The sequence below is a fragment of the Pelobates fuscus genome, chromosome 8 (assembly GCF_036172605.1).
Source record: "Pelobates fuscus isolate aPelFus1 chromosome 8, aPelFus1.pri, whole genome shotgun sequence".
Lineage (NCBI taxonomy): Eukaryota > Metazoa > Chordata > Amphibia > Anura > Pelobatidae > Pelobates > Pelobates fuscus.
In genome coordinates, this window is record NC_086324.1 from 120,708,408 (window position 1) to 120,732,073 (window position 23,666).

At 44.2% G+C, this 23,666-nt stretch overlaps 1 protein-coding gene across 1 annotated transcript in view; it reads right to left on the bottom strand.

The window, feature by feature from the left end:
• Positions 1–23,666, bottom strand: part of ARPC1B (actin related protein 2/3 complex subunit 1B) — a 41,811-nt gene that overhangs the window by 4,787 nt on the left and 13,358 nt on the right. The window contains exons 3-7 of the mRNA XM_063430263.1: positions 16,855–16,959; positions 16,257–16,479; positions 15,208–15,315; positions 13,889–14,095; positions 13,410–13,485 (exon numbers count right to left, since the gene is read on the bottom strand). Of these exons, the coding sequence (XP_063286333.1) occupies positions 13,410–13,485; positions 13,889–14,095; positions 15,208–15,315; positions 16,257–16,479; positions 16,855–16,959 (719 nt within the window). The remainder of the gene's footprint in view (positions 1–13,409; positions 13,486–13,888; positions 14,096–15,207; positions 15,316–16,256; positions 16,480–16,854; positions 16,960–23,666) is intronic.

Below are 23,666 nucleotides of genomic sequence, written 5' to 3' on the forward strand. Positions count from 1 at the left end.
ACTGCGCCCGTCATCTCCCCAGATACACCCACTGCGCCCGTCATCTCCCCAGATACACCCACTGCGCCCGTCATCTCCCCAGATACACCCACTGCGCCCGTCATCTCCCCAGATACATCCACTGCACCAGTCATCTCCCCAGATACATCCACTGCACCAGTCATCTCCCCAGATACATCCACTGCGCCCGTCATCTCCCCAGATACACCCACTGCGCCCGTCATCTCCCCAGATACACCCACTGCGCCCGTCATCTCCCCAGATACACCCACTGCGCCCGTCATCTCCCCAGATACACCCACTGCGCCCGTCATCTCCCCAGATACACCCACTGCGCCCGTCATCTCCCCAGATACACCCACTGCGCCCGTCATCTCCCCAGATACACCCACTGCGCCCGTCATCTCCCCAGATACACCCACTGCGCCCGTCATCTCCCCAGATACACCCACTGCGCCCGTCATCTCCCCAGATACACCCACTGCGCCCGTCATCTCCCCAGATACACCCACTGCGCCCGTCATCTCCCCAGATACACCCACTGCGCCCGTCATCTCCCCAGATACACCCACTGCGCCCGTCATCTCCCCAGATACACCCACTGCGCCCGTCATCTCCCCAGATACACCCACTGCGCCCGTCATCTCCCCAGATACACCCACTGCGCCCGTCATCTCCCCAGATACACCCACTGCGCCCGTCATCTCCCCAGATACACCCACTGCGCCCGTCATCTCCCCAGATACACCCACTGCGCCCGTCATCTCCCCAGATACATCCACTGCACCAGTCATCTCCCCAGATACATCCACTGCACCAGTCATCTCCCCAGATACATCCACTGCACCCGTCATCTCCCCAGATACATCCACTGTACCCGTCATCTCCCCAGATACATCCACTGCACCCGTCATCTACCCAGATACATCCACTGCACCCGTCATCTACCCAGATACATCCACTGCACCCGTCATCTACCCAGATACATCCACTGCACCCGTCATCTACCCAGATACATCCACTGCACCAGTCATCTACCCAGATACATCCACTGCACCCGTCATCTACCCAGATACATCCACTGTACCCGTCATCTACCCAGATACATCCACTGCACCCGTCATCTACCCAGATACATCCACTGCACCCGTCATCTCCCCAGATACATCCACTGCGCCCGTCATCTCCCCAGATACATCCACTGCGCCCGTCATCTCCCCAGATACATCCACTGCGCCCGTCATCTCCCCAGATACATCCACTGCGCCCGTCATCTCCCCAGATACATCCACTGCACCAGTCATCTCCCCAGATACATCCACTGCACCAGTCATCTCCCCAGATACATCCACTGCACCAGTCATCTCCCCAGATACATCCACTGCACCCGTCATCTCCCCAGATACATCCACTGCACCCGTCATCTACCCAGATACATCCACTGTACCCGTCATCTACCCAGATACATCCACTGTACCCGTCATCTACCATGTATAATCTAATATGTTTATGAAATATCTTCCTGCACAAGTTCCCAGGTAAATAAGAAAATGGATATAAATATAAGCAAGATAAGGCAATACTGCCAAAAGGTTAAACCTACAAGGATTTATAAACCAAACACAGACTCTGGTTCCTTTTAATTGCAGTTTTGGAATATATTTACTATCAAAAACCAAAGACGTTACAATGACAGAAAGTTGTATCCCAAGTCATATGTGAAGTTATTCAAAGATCCATTGATTTTGTTCTGGTTTCTTTCCTATCAGCGAGTACAGCACAATGATAATTTCCTTCCTTAATTGGGGACTCCATCTGCTTCCTTTTTTTCTACGATTAAAATGTTAATCTTTGCTATAAATCTGCATTCCTGGTTGAGTCAACTAAATCAACGGAACACAAGAGCCAATAAGGTCTGTGATAAAATGGATGTCCACAGTAAACAATGTGAAGGTGGTATTTCCTGAGAAAGTCAGTCTCCAAAACTAAAAATCAAGTGCCACTGGATACTTAATATACCGTATATACTCGAGTATAAGCAGAGTTTTTCAGCACATTTTTTGTGCTGAAAAACCCCAACTCGGCTTATACTCGAGTCAGTGTCTGTATTATGGCAATTTACATTGCCATAATACAGACTGGGGGCTGTGGGGGCTGCAGAGCGTTTACTTACCTCTCCTGCAGCTCCTGTCCGCTCCCTTCTCCTCCACGCCGGTCCGTTCAGCACCTCTGTCAGCTCCCAGTGTAAGTCTCGCGAGAGCCGCGGGGTCATAGTGCGGCTCTCGTGAGACTTACACTGTGAGCTGACAGGGGAGCTGACCGGACCAGCGCGGAGGAGGAGGGAGCTGACAGCAGCTGCAGGAGAGGTAAGTAACAGCTCTGCCAGCCCCCTCACCCCCACTGAACTGCCAATGCCACTGGACCACCAGGGAAGGAGAGCCCCCCTCCCTGCCATGTATCAAGCAGGGAGGGGGGACAAAAAAAATAAATATTAATAAAATAAAATAATATTTATAAAATAAAAATAATCAAAATGCCCACCAACACATACACAAACACACACTGCATTCATACACACACACACACACACACACTGCATTCATACACACCGTAAATAAATATTCAATTAACATAATTTTTTTAGGATCTAATTTTATTTAGAAATTTACCAATAGCTGCTGCATTTTCCACCCTAGTGCTATACTCAAGTCAATAAGTTTTCCCAGTTTTTTGGGGTAAAATTAGGGGCCTCTGCTTATATTCGAGTATATACGGTAAATGGTTTTGCATTTTGACTGAATTAACCAAGCTCAATACATTAGAGAAAATCCTTTTAGTTGAATATGCTTTTCTGTTGTACTACTTATCAAATAGCATATTCTGAGCACCAACTTAAGCTTATTGGAGCAGTTTCAGTGTATGGATCATGCACCAGCAGTTTCACGGCTCAATTCTCTGTTATTTAGGCATGAAATCACTTTTGTTTCTGTTTATGCTGCCCTGACCTCATCTGCCCTGGCTGAATCTCACACAGCTTGCATGAAAAAAACTGTTTAAAATTTTTAAATCAGCATAGTGTGTTTAGAAATGTTTATCTCCTGCTCAGTTAAATGACCTTTAACCCCTTAAAGACGGCGGGCGTTCTATGCCGTCCTTTTTGGGGCGGCTCTAAACGCCGGAGAGCAGCATAGAACGTCCCCGCCATCCAGGGGACTTCCCGGGTCCCTGCCAATCCCACACCGGCGGTCGCGATCCTGAGGTCTGCCTGAGCGCTCAGGCAGACCCCCACTGCCCAATCCAGCCCTCCCCGGCCATGTGATCGTGGGGTCCTCGAGATAACATGGCCGGAATATGCAGTGCCTACATGGGGACTGCCTGAGCTCTCAGGCTGTCCCTCTAATGCCTGCAAAAGAGTTTATAAAGTTAAAATAACAAAGAAATGGTGTGGGAGAACCTACTCCTTGAGAACAGGTAAAACCCACACTTCACCTAAAACAACCTCCTAAAATTAAAATCTCATACTTTTAGTATAATCTTTATTAAGCCGAATAATACACAGAAAACACAAAAAACTAAAATAAATAAACTGTGTGTGTGTGAACCCCACTAACTGTGTATAAATAAAACCCCACGCAGTTAGTGGGGTTCACATACACACAGATAATTTATTTTAGTTTTTTGTGTATTATTCGGCTATATATATATATATATATGAAACATGGGGGGATGGTTGCACTCACCTAAACATGCTTAAATGGGGTGCTGCTGGGGGCCATATTATACAATAAATACACAAGATCCAGCGCACTCTCCTATCTACTAAACAGCAACTTCAATGTTGACAGATTTTATTAGTTTGTAAAAGTTTTTTTTTTTTTCAAAAACACCTAATCTAGGCAAAAAAAAAATGGGGATTTAGTTACATTATATGATCATACATTGCATAAGCCTGCCACAACGTCAATGTACCCCATCTTTGGCAGGTCCTACTCTCACAGTCTAATGTCTGCTCTTATGAGATTAACCACTTACTTGGGAAAAAATTCCATCTGAGGCTCTCTGCAGTACGAGCCTCAGATGGAATTTTTTCCCAAGTAAGTGGTTAAGAGTGCGCTGGATCTTGTGTATTTATTGTATATGTATATGTATATGTATATATATATATATATATATATATATATATATATATATATACATACATACATACACATACACACACACACACACTCATTAAAAGTAATCAATAAATAAATTGAATTTTTTTTAATAAAATGTAAAAAAAAATGTTTTAAATGATATACTGGTTTTAATTTGTACTTACTGTATTTTGATATTAATATATACACACACACACACACACACACGTATACATACATATTTAAATACTACAAATATTTATATAATATTTTTATATAATTAATTTGTTTTATTAATTACAATCTGAGGGACCTGCCCGACAACCCAGGCAGAAAGTCCAGAGAATTTGGCTCGCATGACCTATATTTAACCCTGTAACTTTCCAGGACACCATAAAACCTGTACATGGGGGGTACTGTTGTACTCGGGAGACTTCACTAAACACAAATATTAGTGTTTAAAAACAGTAAAACATATCACAATGATGATATAGTCAGTGAAAATGCCTTCGTTTGCATTTTTCACACACAAACTGTACTTTCACTGATGATATTGTTGTTATATTTGTGTTGAAAAAAGTGTCACGGGGGCGGGGCGGGGCCGGACCGCCGAGCTGGACGGTCGCAAGTACGAGCAGCTCCTGCCAGTTTACACTCTCTAAACCCTTAAAAGCATGATTTTTAACGAGTTTTCAGACCGACAGCATGAGCACTCAGCGCACGGAGGGCACTGTATCCAGGGCGAGGCTGACTCTTCGAGCTCCAGTCCCCTGGAGGGGAAATCTTCTCTGCACCTGAGGGGGCCTTCTCCGGCAGTGAGCGGGGCAGACGGCCACTGCCCTGCTATCCCGCCCAGCAGCACTCTGCCAGACGCCCAGATCGGTGAAGACCTGGCCCTATTTCTCCCTCCTTCCCCCCCCCCCCCCCCCCTGGACCGGCGGGGGTGATCCCGGTCCAAACTCTGAGGCAGGTCATCCGAGGCCCAGCAGCGTTACCACCACAATCTGCGGCCTATACCCCTTAATCAAGATGGCGGACGCCACGCGCCCTAACGGCACTAAGAGGGCCGGCAACAACACAGTGCTGGCAACACACAGCGCCCACAGACACAAGCTAGCCTGCCACCCGCAACAGCCGGAGGTCAACTCCCATCAAGGAGCCCTGGCACGACATCTGCCTTCGGGGTCGCAATACTGTACCTCGGCACCAACTCCAGGGCAGGCACGAAAATGGCGGAAGAGACGGGGGAACAGCAAACCAGTACACGCAGCGAAACGAAAGCGAAAGGCAAAAAGCAGGAAAACTTACCCCTCGGATATGCAGGAGTACCGGTCACCCACATGAAGCGCAGCACCCCACTCCGGGAGAGCCCTACATCCAGGGGCGTATTAGCCGCGAGGCAAACAAGGCATTTGCCTTGGGCGGCATTTTCCAGGGGGCGGCAAAAAAAGCCGCCCCCAAATGCCCAAGGCAAATGTCTTGTTAGCCTTGCGGCTAACAGACATGCCGGCGGGCTGTTGGGCGATCGGGCGGGCGGCCGGCGAGGGAGCACTTCCCCTGAGCTGTCTGCTCAGCTCCCTCGCCAGCCGCAGAGTGAGGCTGGGAGCCGGAATATGACGTCATATTCCGGCTCCCAGCCTCACTCTGAGGCCGGCGAGGGAGCTGAGCAGACAGCTCAGGGGAAGTGCTCCCTCGCCGGCCAGCCGCCCGCCCGCCAGGCAGTGTCGCCCGATGGCCCAGCAGCCACTGGACCACCAGGGAGGTACAGACACCCCCCACCCCCCCACCATTCCCAAAGGTAAGGAGGCTGGGGGAGGGGGGTGTTAAATTTTAAAAAAAATGTGTTAAAAATAAATGTAAAAAAAAAACATGTTAATAATAAATAAAAAAAAAGTGTTAAAAATAAATAAAAAAAATGTGTTAAAAATAAATTAAAAAAATGTGTTAAAAATAAATGTAAAAAAAAACCATGTTAATAATAAATAAAAAAAATGTGTTAAAAATAAATTAAAAAAATGTGTTAATGTGGGTGGGTGAGTGTGTGTCTGTCTGTTAGTGTCTGTGTGTCTGTTAGTGTCTGTGTGTCTGTTAGTGTCTGTGTGTGTCTGTTAGTGTCTGTGTGTGTCTGTTAGTGTCTGTGTGTGTGTGTGTCTGACTGTGTGTGTGTTTATGTTAGTGAGTGTGTGTTTATGTTAGTGAGTGTGTGTTTATGTTAGTGAGTGTGTGTTTATGTTAGTGAGTGTGTGTTTATGTTAGTGAGTGTGTGTTTATGTTAGTGAGTGTGTGTTTATGTTAGTGAGTGTGTGTTTATGTTAGTGTGTGTGTCTGCTAGTGAGTGTGTGTCTGTTACTGAGTGTGAGTGTGTCTGTTAGTGTGTGTGTGTTTCTGTTAGCGAGTGTGTGTTTCTGTTAGCTAGTGTATGCGTATCTGTCAGTGAATGTGTGTGTGTGTGTGTGTGTATTTAGAATGCGGGGCGGGGGGAAAGGTTGGGTGGGGGGGGGAGGGGGGGCGCCTGAGTTTTGTCCTGCCTAGGGCAGCACAAAACCAGGATACACCACTGCCTACATCCCCTCACAGCCAACACAGACGACGCCTGTCACAACGCCGGCAGGCCTGCGGTAGGGCCATGCAAAGCCCCCTGAGGGCGGCAGCACTGTGTAGACCCGAGAGGCCACACCGCTCCAATACCTCGCAATCAGCACACCAGCAACTGGTCCAGAAGCGGCGGACTATTCCTTTAAGCCATGATACGGTGCGGGACGAAGAGTCCCTGAGCATGTACGGGACATTAGTTGCTGGACAGTACACACATGGAAGCGGAGCGCCCAGCCAAGGTATCGGTTGACTCTCCAACTACAGTAGCGGGCTGTCAAGCAAGCCACGTCTGACAGAGACTTTCACCTGAGATCTAAGAGACCCAGTGGCACACAAGTGACAACAGTTTTATTTTATTTTATAATATAATGTGTAGATAAACCTGTCTTACTCCATTTAGTCCAACACCCATATTTAGCTGCCTACAACCCAACATCACCCACTAAGCATTACCCACCTAGTCTCTCCCGCCACTGCTCCACGTGGCGGCATAACACCACTCTAGCCAGCTTGGGCATACTGGGGGGCTGGGCACCAAGGCAACATAGTGCTGCCACATCATTTAATGCCCCAAAGCGGTTATTTATCATCATTAACAAAACACGAACACGGCACACCTCATCTCACTGCATACAGAGGCGCAAGCATGTTATATAGCATAATGTGAGGGGGAGAGAAAACCGCTACAATGAGCAGTATCATACTGAGCAATGACTTTACCTGCAAAATATGTCTAAACCGGCTTATACACAAACGTTAAATACTCGGATGGCCTAGCATGTATTATAAACGTTGAACTATATCCCACACTGGTACCACTGTATCTTCTGACTATGTTTTGTCTCTCCACTGTCTCTTTAGCCTATCACCATCTTTTAAACTCGGTGCTTTCACTCTATGGTTCACACAGTTACCTTGTATTTATTTAGCGTGCATAAATATCTTAAAAAGCGCAGATTAAGCTATTAAATGTAACTATAAAACATAACCATTATAAAGCTACGCTCTGTTTATGCAGTTCTACACAAAAATTGTGCACTGATTGAATGCGATAAATGTAAAACAAATGTGATATGTTTATGCTTGCGAACGCTATTGTGGCAGAGTAAGCAGCTATGTCTATTCATGCACTCAAAAATAAAGAATAAAAAAAAAAAAAAAAAAAAGTGTCACAAGTACAACATCACCTCCATGTACAGGTTTTATTGGGTTTTCAAAACGTTTTTGAGTCAAATATAAAAGACTTGAATTTCCTTTTTTTTCACATTGAAATTTGCCCAATTGATTATGTTGCCTTTGAGACTGTATGGTAACCCAGGAATGAGAATTACCCCCATGATGGCATACCATTTGCAAAAGTAGACAACAAAAGTTATTGCAAATGGGGTATGTTCAGTCTTTTTTAGTAGCCACTAAGTCACAAACACTGGCCAAAATTAGCGTTCAATTTAATTTTTTGCATTTTTCACACACAAACAAATATGAACACTAACTTTGGCCAGTGTTTGTGACTAAGTGGCTACTAAAAAAAAGACAGGACATATCCCATTTGTAATACCTTGGGTTGTCTACTTTTGCAAATGGTATGCCATCACGGGGGTAATTTTCATTCCTGGGCTACCATTTGGCAACATAACCAGTCTGGCAAATTTCAACATGTATAAACTGAAAAATATAATGTGCTATATTTGACCCTGTAACTTTCCAAAACATCATATAACCTGTACATTGGGGGCACTATTTTACTCATGAGACATTGCTGAATACAAATATGTGTACTTTATTGCAGTAATAGCTAACAGTACTGTGACATTCACAGTTAAAAAGCCATGCAGGGGGGCGGAGTCTGACCGCCATGCCGGACAGTCGCACGGGGTAAGAGCTCCTGGCGGGCAAGCGAAACAGTGGACAAAAACGGCGGCTATACAGCCCAAAGACGTCACGAAGTGTGCTACTCTGACTGGGGGTAAACGGAGGTCCCGGGGGATACCCTTTGGGAGCCTGTCTGGGCATTCTGAGCGGGAAGAATAATCTGAGGCCTGCAGGGACGGGAGCCGGAGAGAGGCGGCCGCTCTTTCCGACACCGCACACTCCAGCAATCACAGCTAACCTCCTAACCCCCCCCCTTTGGACCAGTGGGGGTCATCCCGGTCCCCGTGAGACAAGCGGATAACCGCGGTTAGCAATCGAGCTGAACTTTACATATATAAACGGACGAAAGGCTGTCGGAACGCATCCAAGATGGCCGCCCGTCAGCAGCCACAGAGAGAAACCACGAACAGCAGCCTGAAGCCTGCCTCCATAGAGACCCTTGATCGGCTCTGCTCGGCCTTCTATGAGTTGTTGTGCAAGCGGGGTATGCCCTGCCATCAAGCGGCCCGGAAAGTGGCCTCATGGATCCGCCCGACGACCCGCCGAAGCTACTACGGTGCCCCACAGCAGATATTTCAGGCGGGCGTCCGACAGAACAACCGCAGGCAAACACGCAGCCGGGAAACAGACCGTGCAGATCCGGGCACAGGTACCTTCACAAGAGGTGACCAAACTAACGGACAATCCCAGGGCTCCAGCAGTATATTAAAACGCAGCACCTCAAACACGGGTCCACTACGGAGACTCCGGAGCCGGGGCGCACAGAAGGCACTACCCAGCGGCAGTCAGACACTGACGGCAGACAAGCGCATCCAAAGCCCTGCTGGACCACCAGATACGCCAAGCGGCACCTAAGACCGCCACGGTCATGTCTGATGACCACCCCAGAAAAGCACCTCCAACGTCGCACCCGGACGCAGCACTGTTTCACGTCTGGGAGACAGGTACTTTCCGGCATGATACCTACCCACTGCCAAGCGAACTCCGATCACCGCATAGACAAGGCATTGGATGAACGGGCAAGAAGCCACGGACTGTCTCCTGGCACTGGCACAGATGGCACCGCTGCCCTGGTCTATCCTAACGGACACCCGACGAGTTCAACTATCCCCCACTTGCAGGCACCATGAGAAAGCCGACTAGGGGAGGCGGCTGACTTTCGGTAACAACTGGGGGCTAGCCTGCTACCCATCACTCTATTCATACGGACTTTAGGTGGTGTACTTCTCTGATTTTACGGTTTGAGATAGGCATACAACATTGAACTCTTAAGTGCTCTGCATTGTTTTTTCATTTTTAATTGGTTTGCACTTCTTAAAATATTCTTTTCACAATCTGATAACGCCTGATTACGCCCACTAGACATGTTCCCAGATAGCCTGTCACCTGCTGATTTCATACTGACAAGCCTGACTACCCGGCGATTTATCTGTTCTTTTTTCTTATCATATACTCGTGCCCCACAAACGTGTATTGTACCCCGCTTTCATAGTGGTTTTAACGTATATTCACTTTCAGGCACCCAACCATGCCTCACTAAATCACCCTATGGAACCCTGATAGGCAGGATGGGCATAGGATGAGGGCAGAATGCTCTAGTGTGAGATGTGGGCGATGCTGACCCAGTTCCCCTTTCCACTGAAGCCCCACTTATCGCTAAAGCCATCTATAACGGTATATAGCAGCCCAGTTTCTGCAGCCTGTAGCTGTGAAATATTGCTGATGATATTGCTGTGTAATAGAGCTATTTTCCTCTCCTGTATCCCTGTTGAATTGACTAGCCTGTTACCACTAGCATGTAATGACTAAATACCTACCTTAGCTAGCATTACTTTTAAGACATATAGACTTACACTCTCTTCCTAGTACCGCTCTCCTAGACATGTTAGCCTGAAGTCTATCAAGCGTGTTAAAATATTGTATATGACTACGTTTAAAACATGTTTCTTTAAGCGACCTACAAAACATAAAAATGAGGCACCAATAAGCTGGAAATGTACTTGACAATGCTTTTACTGTGATACCCCTATGTTGAACTACCCATGCATCTCCCACTCTTTATTTTGTATACTTCATATTTGCCTCAATAAAAGAAAGAATGACAAAAAAAAAAAAAGCCATGCAGAACAAAAAAAATTAATAACAAAATTTTGTAATTTCTCAATCCTTTTTATATTTTATTAATATTACATTATGTTTAATATAGAAATCTTAAGGGGTTACGAACAAACAGCAAGCTTTCGCAGAGTCTAGAAGGCCATTAACCGAGCAGGAGGCAAGACATTCTTAATTAAGCAGACTGTGCTATAAAGGACGTTTAAACATTACATCTCTCTTTACAGGAAATGTGTAGGTCACATGTAGGCAGGCCCGTCGCTACCCGACAGGCAAACCAAGCAACTGCTTGGGGCCCCGAGCTGGCGCTTCCTATAAGGCTGCAGCCGCCTGAGCGCTCTATAGAGAGCCTCAGGCAGCTGCAGCACTCCTCGTCATCACCTCCCCTTCAGCTCCTCTTCCTCCTCACTGTCAGTCCGGCCAGGTACCGCGCGGTACAGGAGATTCAGTTTCCTGTTCCCGGCCGGACTGACAGGAAGTGCACACTGAGTGCTCACTTCCTTTCAGTCCGGCCAGGAACAGGAAACTGAATCTCCTGTACCGCGCGGTACCCGGACGGACTGACAGGAGGAAGAGGAGCTCGGCCACAGCCAGAGAAGGGGAGGTGAGAAGAAGATGGGGGGTGGGGGGTGGGGGGGAGGAGGGATGCCCGCTGTCCATAAAAAAAAATATTTTCCCCATGGGCCCGCCGGTGCAGCAGCTGCATTGGGAGCCCACATACTAAGAGGGCCCGGTCGGGCGCTGTGGCCCTTTAACAGCACGACCGGGCCCCCTTGTTTTACTGCAGCAGGCTGGGAGGAAGTGACTGCCGTGAGTCACTTCCTCCCAGATGGAATGAAGCCGCGTGGGATGGAGGAGGAGGAGGCCGTCAGGAGGGAGATGGAGTGCAGGAGCCTCACACTCCCAACTTCCTCAGCCTGCCACTGGACCCCAGGGAACCCATAAGGTAGGCTGGAGGGTTAGAGCACAGATTTTTACCCATCCTGGTTAAAGTTATAAAGTGTAAATGCTAAGTAGTTTGGAGGGTGTGAAGACTTGGGCTACAAAATTCATATTGCAATGTATTGATATTGTTTTTTTATACAGTGATCTGCTTTTCTGTGTGTTTGTTATATACAGTGCATTGCATAGGCATGTGATGATGGCTTTACATATGGCTTTAAAGACCAATTGTTATACATATTTATAGATCATTTACAAATGTCCAATGTCCATTTTATGTTTGCATAAGGTTTTATAGATGCTCCAATAGCTTCATGATGTGATTATTTTGCATTGCCTTCCAATGACATTATGTATTTTTATGTTATGGGTGAAATTACGGTCATTAAAACCTCCAGCTATATTTCAGCACTGCCCTGTGCCCCATTAGATCTATTCCTCATTTTACACAGCTGGACTGTATGTCACTATTTCTGTGTGTATATCTGTCAGTGTGTCAGTATGTCTGTCAGTGTGTCTGTGTGTGAGTATGTCTGTCAAGGTGTCTGTCTGTGTGTGAGTATGTCTGTCAGGGTGTCAGTATGTCTGTCAGTGTGTCTGTGTGTGAGTATGTCTGTCAAGGTGTCTGTCTGTGTGTGAGTATGTCTGTCAGGGTGTCAGTATGTCTGTCAAGTTGTCTGTGTGCGTGTGACAGGGTGTCTGTGTGTGTGTCTTAGTATGTATGTCTGTGTGTATCAGTATATCTGTGTGTGTCAGTATGTGTGTCTTAGTATGTGTGTCAGTATGTCTGTCACTATGTCTGTGTGTCAGTATGTCTGTGTACGTGTCAGTATGTCTGTCAGGGCTATGCTGTGGTTCCTGTAGGCTTTGCGTGCGTGTGGGGGGTGGAGAGTTGGGGGTGGGGGGGGGGGGGCCTCCATGTCCATTTTGCTTGGGGCCCCCAAATTCCTTCAAACGGCCCTGCATGTAGGGAGGTGTGACTACGGATGCATAAACAAAGTGATTTTACTGAGAAGATACTCGGGTACACTCTATACACCAAAACCATACATTAAGCTAAAGTTATTTTGATGCTTATAGTGTCCCTTTATTGTGAATATTGGATTTTGGGTAGAGGAGGTTACTAGTGGTGTGGGAAGATTTTCAGAGAGAATTGAAGAATATTTATATGTGAGGGTGGGTGAAAGGGAAAAGTACCAAGAAAAAACGGTGGAGAGGGTACAGAGGGATACAGACTACAGGGAAGAGGGGGGCTATACATAAAGGAGAGAGGACAGGAAGAAATATAGCAAACAGAAAAGGAATGGGGTAAACATACACTTGAAAGGAAAAATATGGGGAAGAATATGTGATTTTAAAGGGAGTGGTAGCAAGCAGAACCTACTTGAAGGATGGAGAAAATGTAAATGAGAGGGGTACGTGGCTAGAAGGTTGGGGAATTTAGGATGAGATGGTAAGATTAAACAAAACAAAACAAAAAAGACGGGGGAGGAAATTCTTGAAACATGAGAAAGATGGGAAGTCAAGTTGAGGGGATCATTTGAGGTGAACAAATATTGAAAACCGGGTAGAGCAGGTCAGATAGAAGAGTTGAGCACGGAGGAGAATGATGGGATATAAAGGGGCAGATTATTTACTATGAGGATAGTTTTTAAAATATCAATATAAAAGAAAATAAAGGAAGACTTCTATTCAGGAATAACCCAAGTACAGCCCATATTCACAGAACTAGCAAAGATTGTTACTCACGGCAGCAACCAGGCTGTTCTCAGTAATAAAGGTCACACACAGGAGAGGCAGTGTGTCGGTGTTCAGGGATGCAACCCTAGAGAAAAAAAAACAACACACTTTTAGTTATCCAGTAAATGTGTGGAACCGAGAATAATGCACGTGAGGGGTTCCAGAGACATTATAATAAACCACATGACCAAAAGGTCTCCAGAAACGTGAGAAGGCATCCGTTCCCCTTCTCTATTACATACTTCATCATTATGTAACTTTTACATTACATGATATTTTTAGGCTATGGTAGTGAAAGAATTATTGGTTAGTGTTCATGAAAGGTATTGTAGGGGTTAAAGGGAAGTCTTTACGGTAAGGGCAGCATTATTTGCTGTAAATTTACATCAACTGCAACTTCTACTCTAATTCCTCTAGCCATTATTAATTTCTTCTTCCATGTTTCTTTCATTCATTCACTCACTCACTCTCTGAACCCTTGTTCTTACCTCATCTTCTTGGTGGCATCAGCAATACAAATGGTGCTATCGTGGCTCACCCATGCCATACGGTCTCCACTGTGGGAAAATGAGACACTATGCACCCATCCACAACTGGTGCTGGACTCAAACATCAGCTCTCCAAAAGGCATTTTGGAGCCCCATGGAGTTGGAGCTGGGCGTTCCTCTACTTCCTTAATATAGGATGAAAATATTCTGAAAGGAAAAAAAATAGGGTGAATAGGATGAAAATATAAAAAAGACAAAAAAAAATATCCCCAGCCATGGCGTTATGATTTCACATTATATTTCACAGTTTTACATGCAGGGCTTTATTTTTTTTTACGTTGCAAAACAAAATTTCATTATTGAATGAAGCCCGATTTAAATGCAGATTAATAGGCTTCATAAAAGTACACAAACTTCCACCTCATGTCTTTGCACCTATTGGTAAATCTTCTTTGTGTAATGCAGACTGAAATGTACATTTGGCAGTGTTAATTAAAAGACACGGTTACACCTATAACTAATAAACTAAAAGATAACATTAAAAGAAAAAGGATTATTTTAGGACTGCAGCATGTTATGCAAAACTTCCTCAATCTCAATAGAGAATAAAAAACAAAAAACTTTGCTTGCTATGCAAGAACTACAAAGAATCGCAAACAATAACTACCCACTTGTTATGTCACATGACTAGAGCCAGGGATTATTTTTGGCTCAGAAGAAATATTAAAGGGGCAATGTTTGATGATAGTGTTAGATGAAGAAGATTATAGGGAACAGCACTTAAATACACTTTTTTTTTTAATGAACTCCAGTTCATTCACAATCAGAGAAGAAATCTCATCTCTCTCCATCCACTACCTACTTTTCCCCTAACCACACTCCCTCAGCTGTCCTATGCTCAATTGCACCAGGTACAGCAGAAGAAGTTTCTGCTCTGCTCCGTTCCTCCCGCCCTACCACTTGTTTCCTCAATCCTATTCCTTCGTATCTCATCCGCACTTTGCCTCCTTCTCTTGCTCTGCCTCTCACTAAAATTTTCAATCGCTCCCTCGCCTTTGGGACATTTCCTCTACCCTTCAAACATGCAACCATAACCCCGATTCTTAAAAAGCCCAACCTTGACCCCAATTTCCCATCCAACTACTGCCTATACTAGAATCCTTTCACATTTATAGTTTTGTTTTATGAAGGGTCAATGGGCTCTTTTTTAGGCAAACTACTTGAATGTACAGGTGTACGTCAGATGCAAGTGATCCTTTGACAAAGTTCTCAAACATTCCACGTATCATTCTTATTCCAGCCACAGATTCTTAACATACCTGCTCTTAAAATCACTTGATCCTGCTGCCAAAAGGACATTGTTTGGATGCCAGTCCAAGCTTAGAACAGTAGAACGGATTGGCTTCTTAATGTGTTTACAGACCCACCTGTAATACAAGTGAGAGAGTATTAAAGGTCCTCTAACACACAGTGGTTTATTTAATAAACACCTAATTGTAGTGGATTGAAAACCAAATTGCAAAATTTAGGCCAAAACAACGGATTTGGAAACATTCTCCAATTTAAAGGGATCCTATAGTGCAAGGAAAACAAAGCCGTTTTCCTGGCACTATAGGGTTAATAGGTCTCCCCCCCTCCTTCGGCCACCCCTCTCGCGGGGCTGAATGGGTTAATACTCCTTCAGCCTCTTACCTGAATCCAGCGCTGATGTCCCTCGGCGCTACGTCAAGCTCCGCCCCCGACATCAGCCGGCAGGGGAGCTCTAATATGCAGGCGCGGCAATGGCCGCACACGCATTAGACCTCCACATAGGAAAGCATTATTCAATGCTTTCCTATGGGGAAAATCTGACGCTGGAGGTCCGTGAGGACATCCAGTGTCAGATAATGGACTAAAAGTCTGTTGGGATTCCGTAAGCGCCCCCAGGTCTCTGGAACTCCAATGTTTTACATTGCAGCACTAAGTGCAAAAGGGACACGTCAACCTGTTACCTGAAGTGGTCTGGGTGCCGTGTCCCTTTAACTGTAGTCACAGCTGGTCTACTTTTGCCATTCAGCTTTCACTTTCCTATATTTCAGAGTTTAGTAAGAGATCCCACATCCTACAGTTTACAAATAAAAATAGGAGACCCAATCGGAGGTAAAATCGCTCTCAAATCAGCTTAGTATTAATGCCTTTAGGCAAAACTTAAAATTAAGGGGTAATTTGTAACCCTATCCCGCTGTGGCTGGAGTTTTAGCTTGGACCATAAAATATGAAAAATTAACATGTTAAAATAGAATATTTCTGGAGGTTCTTGGAATTTGTTAACCTAGGTTTAACAGCACTGAACCAGTTTTCAGAAGGTGAATATCAAAGTAATACTCACCAATCATTTTCTTGCTCAAAGTAGCAGATGGAGATGAGCCTGGAGCCACTGCCCACAGCAAATTTATTCTCCTTGGGAGACCACTTGACGCAGCGAGCAGCGCGATTAATACGCAGGATGACTAAAGTCGGTTTCCATGCGTTGTTACGCAAAGTCCACACGTACGCATTCCTGTCAGTGCCACAGGTGACGATGCGATTACTCTCAGGAGCCCAGTCAATACCTACGAAAAATGGATAATTCTTAAACAGCATTTCTTTTTTAATTTGTCTATTTCATATATTCTGTCCATAAACAGACTCGTAGTGTTCAGTCACCCTTTACATTTAAAATCAGTTCTGTCAACAAAACATAAATCTATTTCCATTTTTTTTAGTTTGTATAAAATACAAAAACTAATGGACTTCTTTTTCCAAGTAGACAAAACTTAAAGGGTAGAGCTTAATGCAAGTGGCAACAGGGAGAATATTGTCATTAAGATGCCAAAGGCATAACGAGAGAGATTAAAAAAAAAAAACACAAAAAAAATGACACGGGCGCTTTATGAAAAGAATTACATACAAATTATTTGGAGAAAGAAGTTACTCAAACACTATACCTGTCACTTGTCCATTGTGTTCTTTTAGCTCATGGATTTTAGTCCATTTAATTCCATCCTTCTTATAGATGTGAACATCGTGACTGTTGGGGCAAAATGCAATTTCTGTATATGGAAAAAAAAAAGTAAATTACTATTTGGTGCTTCTTTTATCCCATATATGCCCACTGTGGGGCGCCCAAAATCCATCTGCTGCCACCTTGAATTCAGGCTGTAATTAGATTTATTCTAAAGGGGTTTGTTTTAGGGAGTGCCAGTAGGTGTGGAACTGAACTGACCAACGTTCACTGAGCTTGTTGGAAGTCTGTGCTCTAAGATTTCTCTCCTCTCCCTTTCTCACAATGTAGGCTGCCTGCCAGACCCTGCTCATTAGATGAATAAATGTGAAGGCTAAATTAAAGGATTAATACTGCAAAGCCCAACAGGATAGCAAAGGTACTTTCAGTGCAAACTAATCGTTTAAGTCAGCGGTTTACAAACTATGTGCCGCGGCGCCCCATACACACATGGGTGCCGCAAAATATTTCCCCGGTGCTGTGGTCATAGCACCGGGAACTGTGCCTCCCTCTTCCTTGTCGGCTCTGCAGGACCGGAGGGTAGATCAGAGATCTCCCTCACCGGCCCGCTAGCACTGTAATGCTGGCAGTCGACAGGGGAGGGAGCTTTTACCTGCAGCTCCGCCGAGTTCTCCTCTCGCGATCCCCATACACACACACACACACACACACACACAATACATCCTTAACAAACAACTCACCCCGTACACACACTGCACCCCTTCCACATACTTAACTCTACACACATTGCATCCCTCACATACACACAAACATTGCGCCACACACACACACACACCACTGGTAAGTTGACAAAGTCTTCTTAAACAGTGTGCTGTAGTGGTTATTGTGCCTGAATTGTTTCTTTAAATAATATACTAGTGCCCCTCTCGAGTTTAGGTTCTGGATCCGCCCCTGGCGCGGAAACATTTCTGCTGAACAGGGACCTCAGCACTGTACATGTATACAACCTAGAATTTTTTTTTTACTTGGTGCGCCTTGAAAAAATATTGAAATATTAAGGGCACCTTAAACCTAAAAAGTTTGGGAACCACTGGTTTAAGTGATTTGTTCATTAACTGGCAGAGTTGGAGAATAGACAAGGATAATGCAATCTGAACGCCAATGTAGTGGAGCTTAAACAAAAAAAACAAAAAAAATGATAGCTCAATCTGAGATTTTTATAGTTCTACTTTTGTGTCCTATAATTTTCAGTTCTCTACAATTCCCGGTTTGTTGAATTAAGATTTTCTTTAAAAGTATGGGAATATAGTGCTATTTCTCTTTACAATCATAACTTTAATATGATGTCTGTTAAGTCTATTGCATTTTGTTCCAGAATTATTTTATTTTTGGATTATTTGTGAAACGATTACTAATGGAAAACTGAGCCAAGTCAAACCACCCCATTTAACTCACTGAGGACCAAGGCCCTGATATGCAATTTGTAAACAGTTTAGGAAATGTATATTAAATGTATCTTGACTTATTAAGAATACATATACATTATCATGCTGAGATCATAATACTTTTCGAAGTAATACAATGCATGAAGGAAAAAAAAAAAAAAACCCAGAGACAGACACACACACACTATTGATCATGCCTGGTTTTACAGTGACCATAGTCTCATTTTATAATAGGGCGTAACACGAGGCTTCTTGGCAGTGGGCCAGGTTATTGAATATTTGAAAGTGGAGTGCAAATATCACAGGATAGTGAGGAATTAAATTGAACTACTAATGAGAAGCATACCTCCTAATATTTCAAATGGACAAAGAGGGGCACATTGATTTCATGGGTGTGAGTGGGGGTGTGGCCAGGGACAGGGCTGTTTAAGGAAATTTTAAGGGAGTTAATTTTTGCAACTAAAATGTAATATAGCACAAGTGCAATGTATGTGGTTATTTACACATACTGATTTCTAAACACATTTATAGTTGTTTAAAGACACATTACTCTGAATTTTATTGCTGTGGAGTAGTGATGTCGCGAACATGAAATTTTCCATCGCGAACGGCGAACACAAACTTCCGCAAATGTTTGTGAACGGGCAAACCCGGCGAACCGCCATAGACTTCAATGGGCAGGCGAATTTTAAAACCCACAGGGACTCTTTTTGGCCACAATAGTGATAGAAAAGTTGTTTCAAGGGCACTAACACCTGGACTGTGGCATGCCGGAGGGGGATCCATGGCAAAACTCCCATGGAAAATTACATAGTTGATGCAGAGTTTGGTTTTAATCCATAAAGGGCATAAATCACCTAACATTCCTAAATTGTTTGGAATAACATGCTTTAAAACATCAGGTATGATGTTGTATCGATCCGGTAGTGTAAGGGTTACGCCCGCTTCACAGTAACAGACCAAACTCCCCGTTTAACGCACCGCAAATAGTCCATTTGCACAACCGCAAACTCCCCGTTTGCACAAGGTTGGATACCAAGCTAGCCATGTCCGTTCTTTGTCCTCACTGATGTAATTGAAGGTCTCTTCCTCCACCCAGCCACGTACAACACCAAGGGTCCCCGAAAGGTGACAACAAGCCCCCTGTATTTTTTTTTTTTTTTTTAAATGTACACTACTGTTACACCAGATATGAGTTGCACTGGTGTGACACTGTGCCCTGGCAGGCCCTGAAACACACACATGTGAAGGAAACCGACTGCTATTATATTAGTCAAAAAAAGTTATATTATATATTATATTATATTATATTATATTCTCACTCACTCTCTGGGCCGGCCTAAGACATCATGCTGCCTAGGTCCAACGATAAAGGACTATGGGGGATAATGTATAATAAACACAGGTTACTGGCTATGGGGGATAATGTATAATAAACACAGGTTACTGGCTATGGGGGATAATGTATAATAAACACAGGTTACTGGCTATGGAGGATAATGTATAATAAACACACAAAAAAAATTAAAAAAAAATAATGAATGCAGCTTCAGAATTAATCTAAATTGTATGCTGTCTAGGAGGTGGGAGGGTCTGGGAGGGAGGGTCTGCTGCTGATTGGCTGGAATGTGTCTGCTGACTGTGAGGTACAGGGTCAAAGTTTACTCAATGATGACGAATAGGGGTCGGACCAAACATCGCATATGTTCGCCGTCTGTGGCGAACGCGAACACTCTGTGTTTGCCGGGAACTATTCACCAGCGAACCGTTCGAGACATCACTACTGTGGAGCTCTGTTATACACCCAGACTCACAAACACTATGAAGAGCCTAGAAAAGAGGGATCATATGATAGAAAAAAAAGGGACAGAGGGACTTGGGTCCAAAATAATACAACAAAAACAGGAAGTGATTAAAAGGAACACTCCAGGTACCACAACAACTTCCTCAAAATTAAGTGGTTATAATTCTAGGAGGTTCTGATGCAAGTTTACCATCAGGGGATAAACCAACAACGAACAGTTAAACCCCAGTCTAGTGCCAGTCAGGTCTGCTGCCAAACATCAAATGCAGTCCGAGGCTTCATTCAGGAAGCCTCGGACATGCGCACCGTTGCTAGGCTAAGAGCGTCAATAGCTCCCCATTCACAAAACATCAAGAAGCAGGTGTATTTTTTTACTCTTAGCAGAGCTCGTCTGATGCTTCTTGATTGAAGCCTTGGACTGTAACAGAATTACGGCAGCGGACCAGACTGGCGCTGGACTGAAAATGTTGGCGTTCAACTGATCATTAACAGTTTAACCCCTGGAAAACCTCCTGGTACCTAACATTATTTAGATTAAAGCGACACAGTCATGGCATTGTTTTTTTAACCCCCCTCCCGACTCTACTACATCTTCTTTTCCCCCCCAAATACCCATAAGTCCCCCAGCTTACCTATTTTTTTTAATCTTTATTTTCTGCCCGGACCTAGGTCCTGGGCGCCGCCATATTTGTGTGAGTAGATGAAGTCCCTGTGGGACACCTCATCTGCCCACACTAGATAGCGCTGTGAAATTTCCACGCATACCCAGTTAAACACTGGGGCATGCGAAATTGAATTTCATCTATTCATTAAATTCGTCAGAAAGACGAATAAATGATTAGAAATTTCAAACGAATGATCGAAGACCTCTTCGTTCGTTTGTTTGGTTTATTACAAGGAGGGAGCTACTGGCTCGCAGTTCCCTCCTTGTAATATGACCCCATAATAGCATAAAGGAGATTAAAATCTCCAGAATGGCCCTACTCGCTATGCCACAATTAGGGGCATGTCTACTAAACAGTGAGTAGCCAGTGGCTACTCACTGTTGAAAAAAGAAAAAAGCCCCTCCCCCCCTCTAACAAATGGCCCCATGCTGGCTCATCTATTTACTAACCCCACAAGTAGGGGCTATAAAAGTAAACCCTCACCCATGCCCTTATGAAGCCTTCCCACGCCCTGCAATTAGGCTCAGAGCGCTCTGATTGGTTGGTTTAAGCCAACCAATCAGAGTGCTCTGACAGGTAAATCAAGAGACTGACCGGTAAGTCTCTACATTTACCTGTCACAGCACTCTGATTGGTTGGCTTGAAATCCAACCAGAGTGCTCTGTGTCATTTTACACAGCGTGGGAAATTTCTTTGGAATTTTCCCATGCTTTGTAATTTGCTTTCAATCAACCAGAGATTTATGAGTCAAATTACACATTATGTGAAAAATTCCAAAGAACTTTCCCACACTCTGTAAAATGACACAGAGTACTCGGATTGGTTGAATTTCAAGCCAACCAGAGTGCTGTGACAGGTAAATGTAGAGACTTACCGGTCAGTCTCTTCATTACCCGTCAGAGAACTCTGATTGGTTGGCTTAAACCAATCAATCAGAGCGCTCTGAACCTAATTGCAGGGCGTGGGAAGGCTTTATAAGTCTTTATAAGGGCACTGGTGAGGGCTTGGGGGGGGGGACGGGACACTATGTTCCCCCTAGGCTAGTTAAAAGATGCCCCACCATGAGCCCATTTATTGGGGGGGGGGGGGAAGGGATTATATATTATTCTTTTACAACAGTGAGCAGCCACAGGCTTTATATAGTGAGTTGGGGCAGGTTAATTACCAATACCAAGTAATTTTCACTTAGTATTAGTAAAGTTGGAAGATAGCTCCCCAATACCGTGGGAATCTACTAAGCACTATTCTAATGAAATTTCGACCCGAACAAAAGTCCAGAATTTCGTCCTAACACGTGGACGAACTGCTCTCATTCTGTTAAGACGAAATTCGGTAGTTTTGCCAGTGTTTGGGAATACGGAAAGGAGGCATAGCGAGAACACTGAGGAAAGGTGAGAATTGTGGGAAAATTGCATGACCACAGGAAACAGAAATTGCTTTGACCTCTGGTCAAAGTTGGTCAAGCATAGAAAACCTCCATAAGACAAATAGTCGTCCCTACTTTGTCTTATGTTTTAAAGAAAACTAGAGCAGACAGGAAGGAATGAAGAACAGATCCTTAAAGAAAGGTAAGTTTGGCATGACAGTGCCGCTTTAAGTAATATGGTGCCCATAGTGCTCCTTTAATGAGGAAAATGAAATAACAATAGCAGATTCAAAAGTACAGAATTAAGGTTAGAGAGACAAGATTACAGTGAAACAAACACAGCGAAAATGAGAAAACTACTGTACTGTATGTTTTAATCAGAGCCTTCTGACTCACATTTCAAAGCATGTGTAGGCCTTTATAAAGGACTTTTCCACATTTAAATGTCTGTCAGCGCAGAGCCCTGAAAGAGTGAAAAAAAGATTTCTTGCCAGTGCCACCCTCACTATTAGGGAGCAGACGATGATAATTTAATGGGAGGGAATCAATACACCTAACTTTTGGTGGTAGGCACAATTGTATATTCAGCAGCCACAGAGACCCATATGTTCTTATTTAGGTTGGTTTATTAGGGCAGCTGCATAAAAATAATTTTGTATCCAACCAGATATTTGTGACTACCTAGTCATGTGTTGCGGATTATCTATGTGCCTTTCTGGACAAGCAATCGGGCCCATAAGATATAAGAATGTACTGTAACATAATCCGCAAAGTGCATAGTACAATATTAGCCTGTAACACAAATAGTGGCTTAGATAAGTATATTTACACCACACGGTTTAGAGGTGTAAAACGTCCTTTATGAACTGATAACATTGTACTTCATGTGATGTTTAGCAGAGAAAAGGTGTGTGGGCAAACAGCACAGCAATAATCAAAATATGCAGCCCATGAACATTGCACTGTTCAAACAGAAAAAAAACGAATACATTTCTACCAGCAGGCAAACAAAACGCCAATTTACCTGGGAAGGAAAGGGGAAATGTGCTGGCCACCAAATGTTTTCTTTTTTTTGGGCATTGTGTAAGATTATGAGGGAAGGAACTAAATTTCCACTCTAATCTATTGCTGGAAAATGTATCATCGTCTCTGCTGCCGGAAAGTAGATTAACTGGTATAAATAAAAGTGATTTGCAGCCGTGTGGCTTTATTTTAATGTATGGTCCTTTAAAAAAGAGTCACTATAGTCAACTGAATAGCTGCATCCTGATTATTATAAATCCTGCCTTTTCAGAGTTTACATTGCAGCCTAAATCCACTTTTAGAGGCTGTCACTCAGACAGCCACAAAAAGGGGTTCCTGGACACAAAACCCTATAGATGAGGACATACAGCAGCACCCAAAACCCATAGGAAAGCATTATACAAATCTTTCTTCTAGTGGGGGAGGAGGATCCTATAGTTTCCCTTTAAATATTGCTCAATATCCACATTTAGCTAAACCAAAACCATTTAA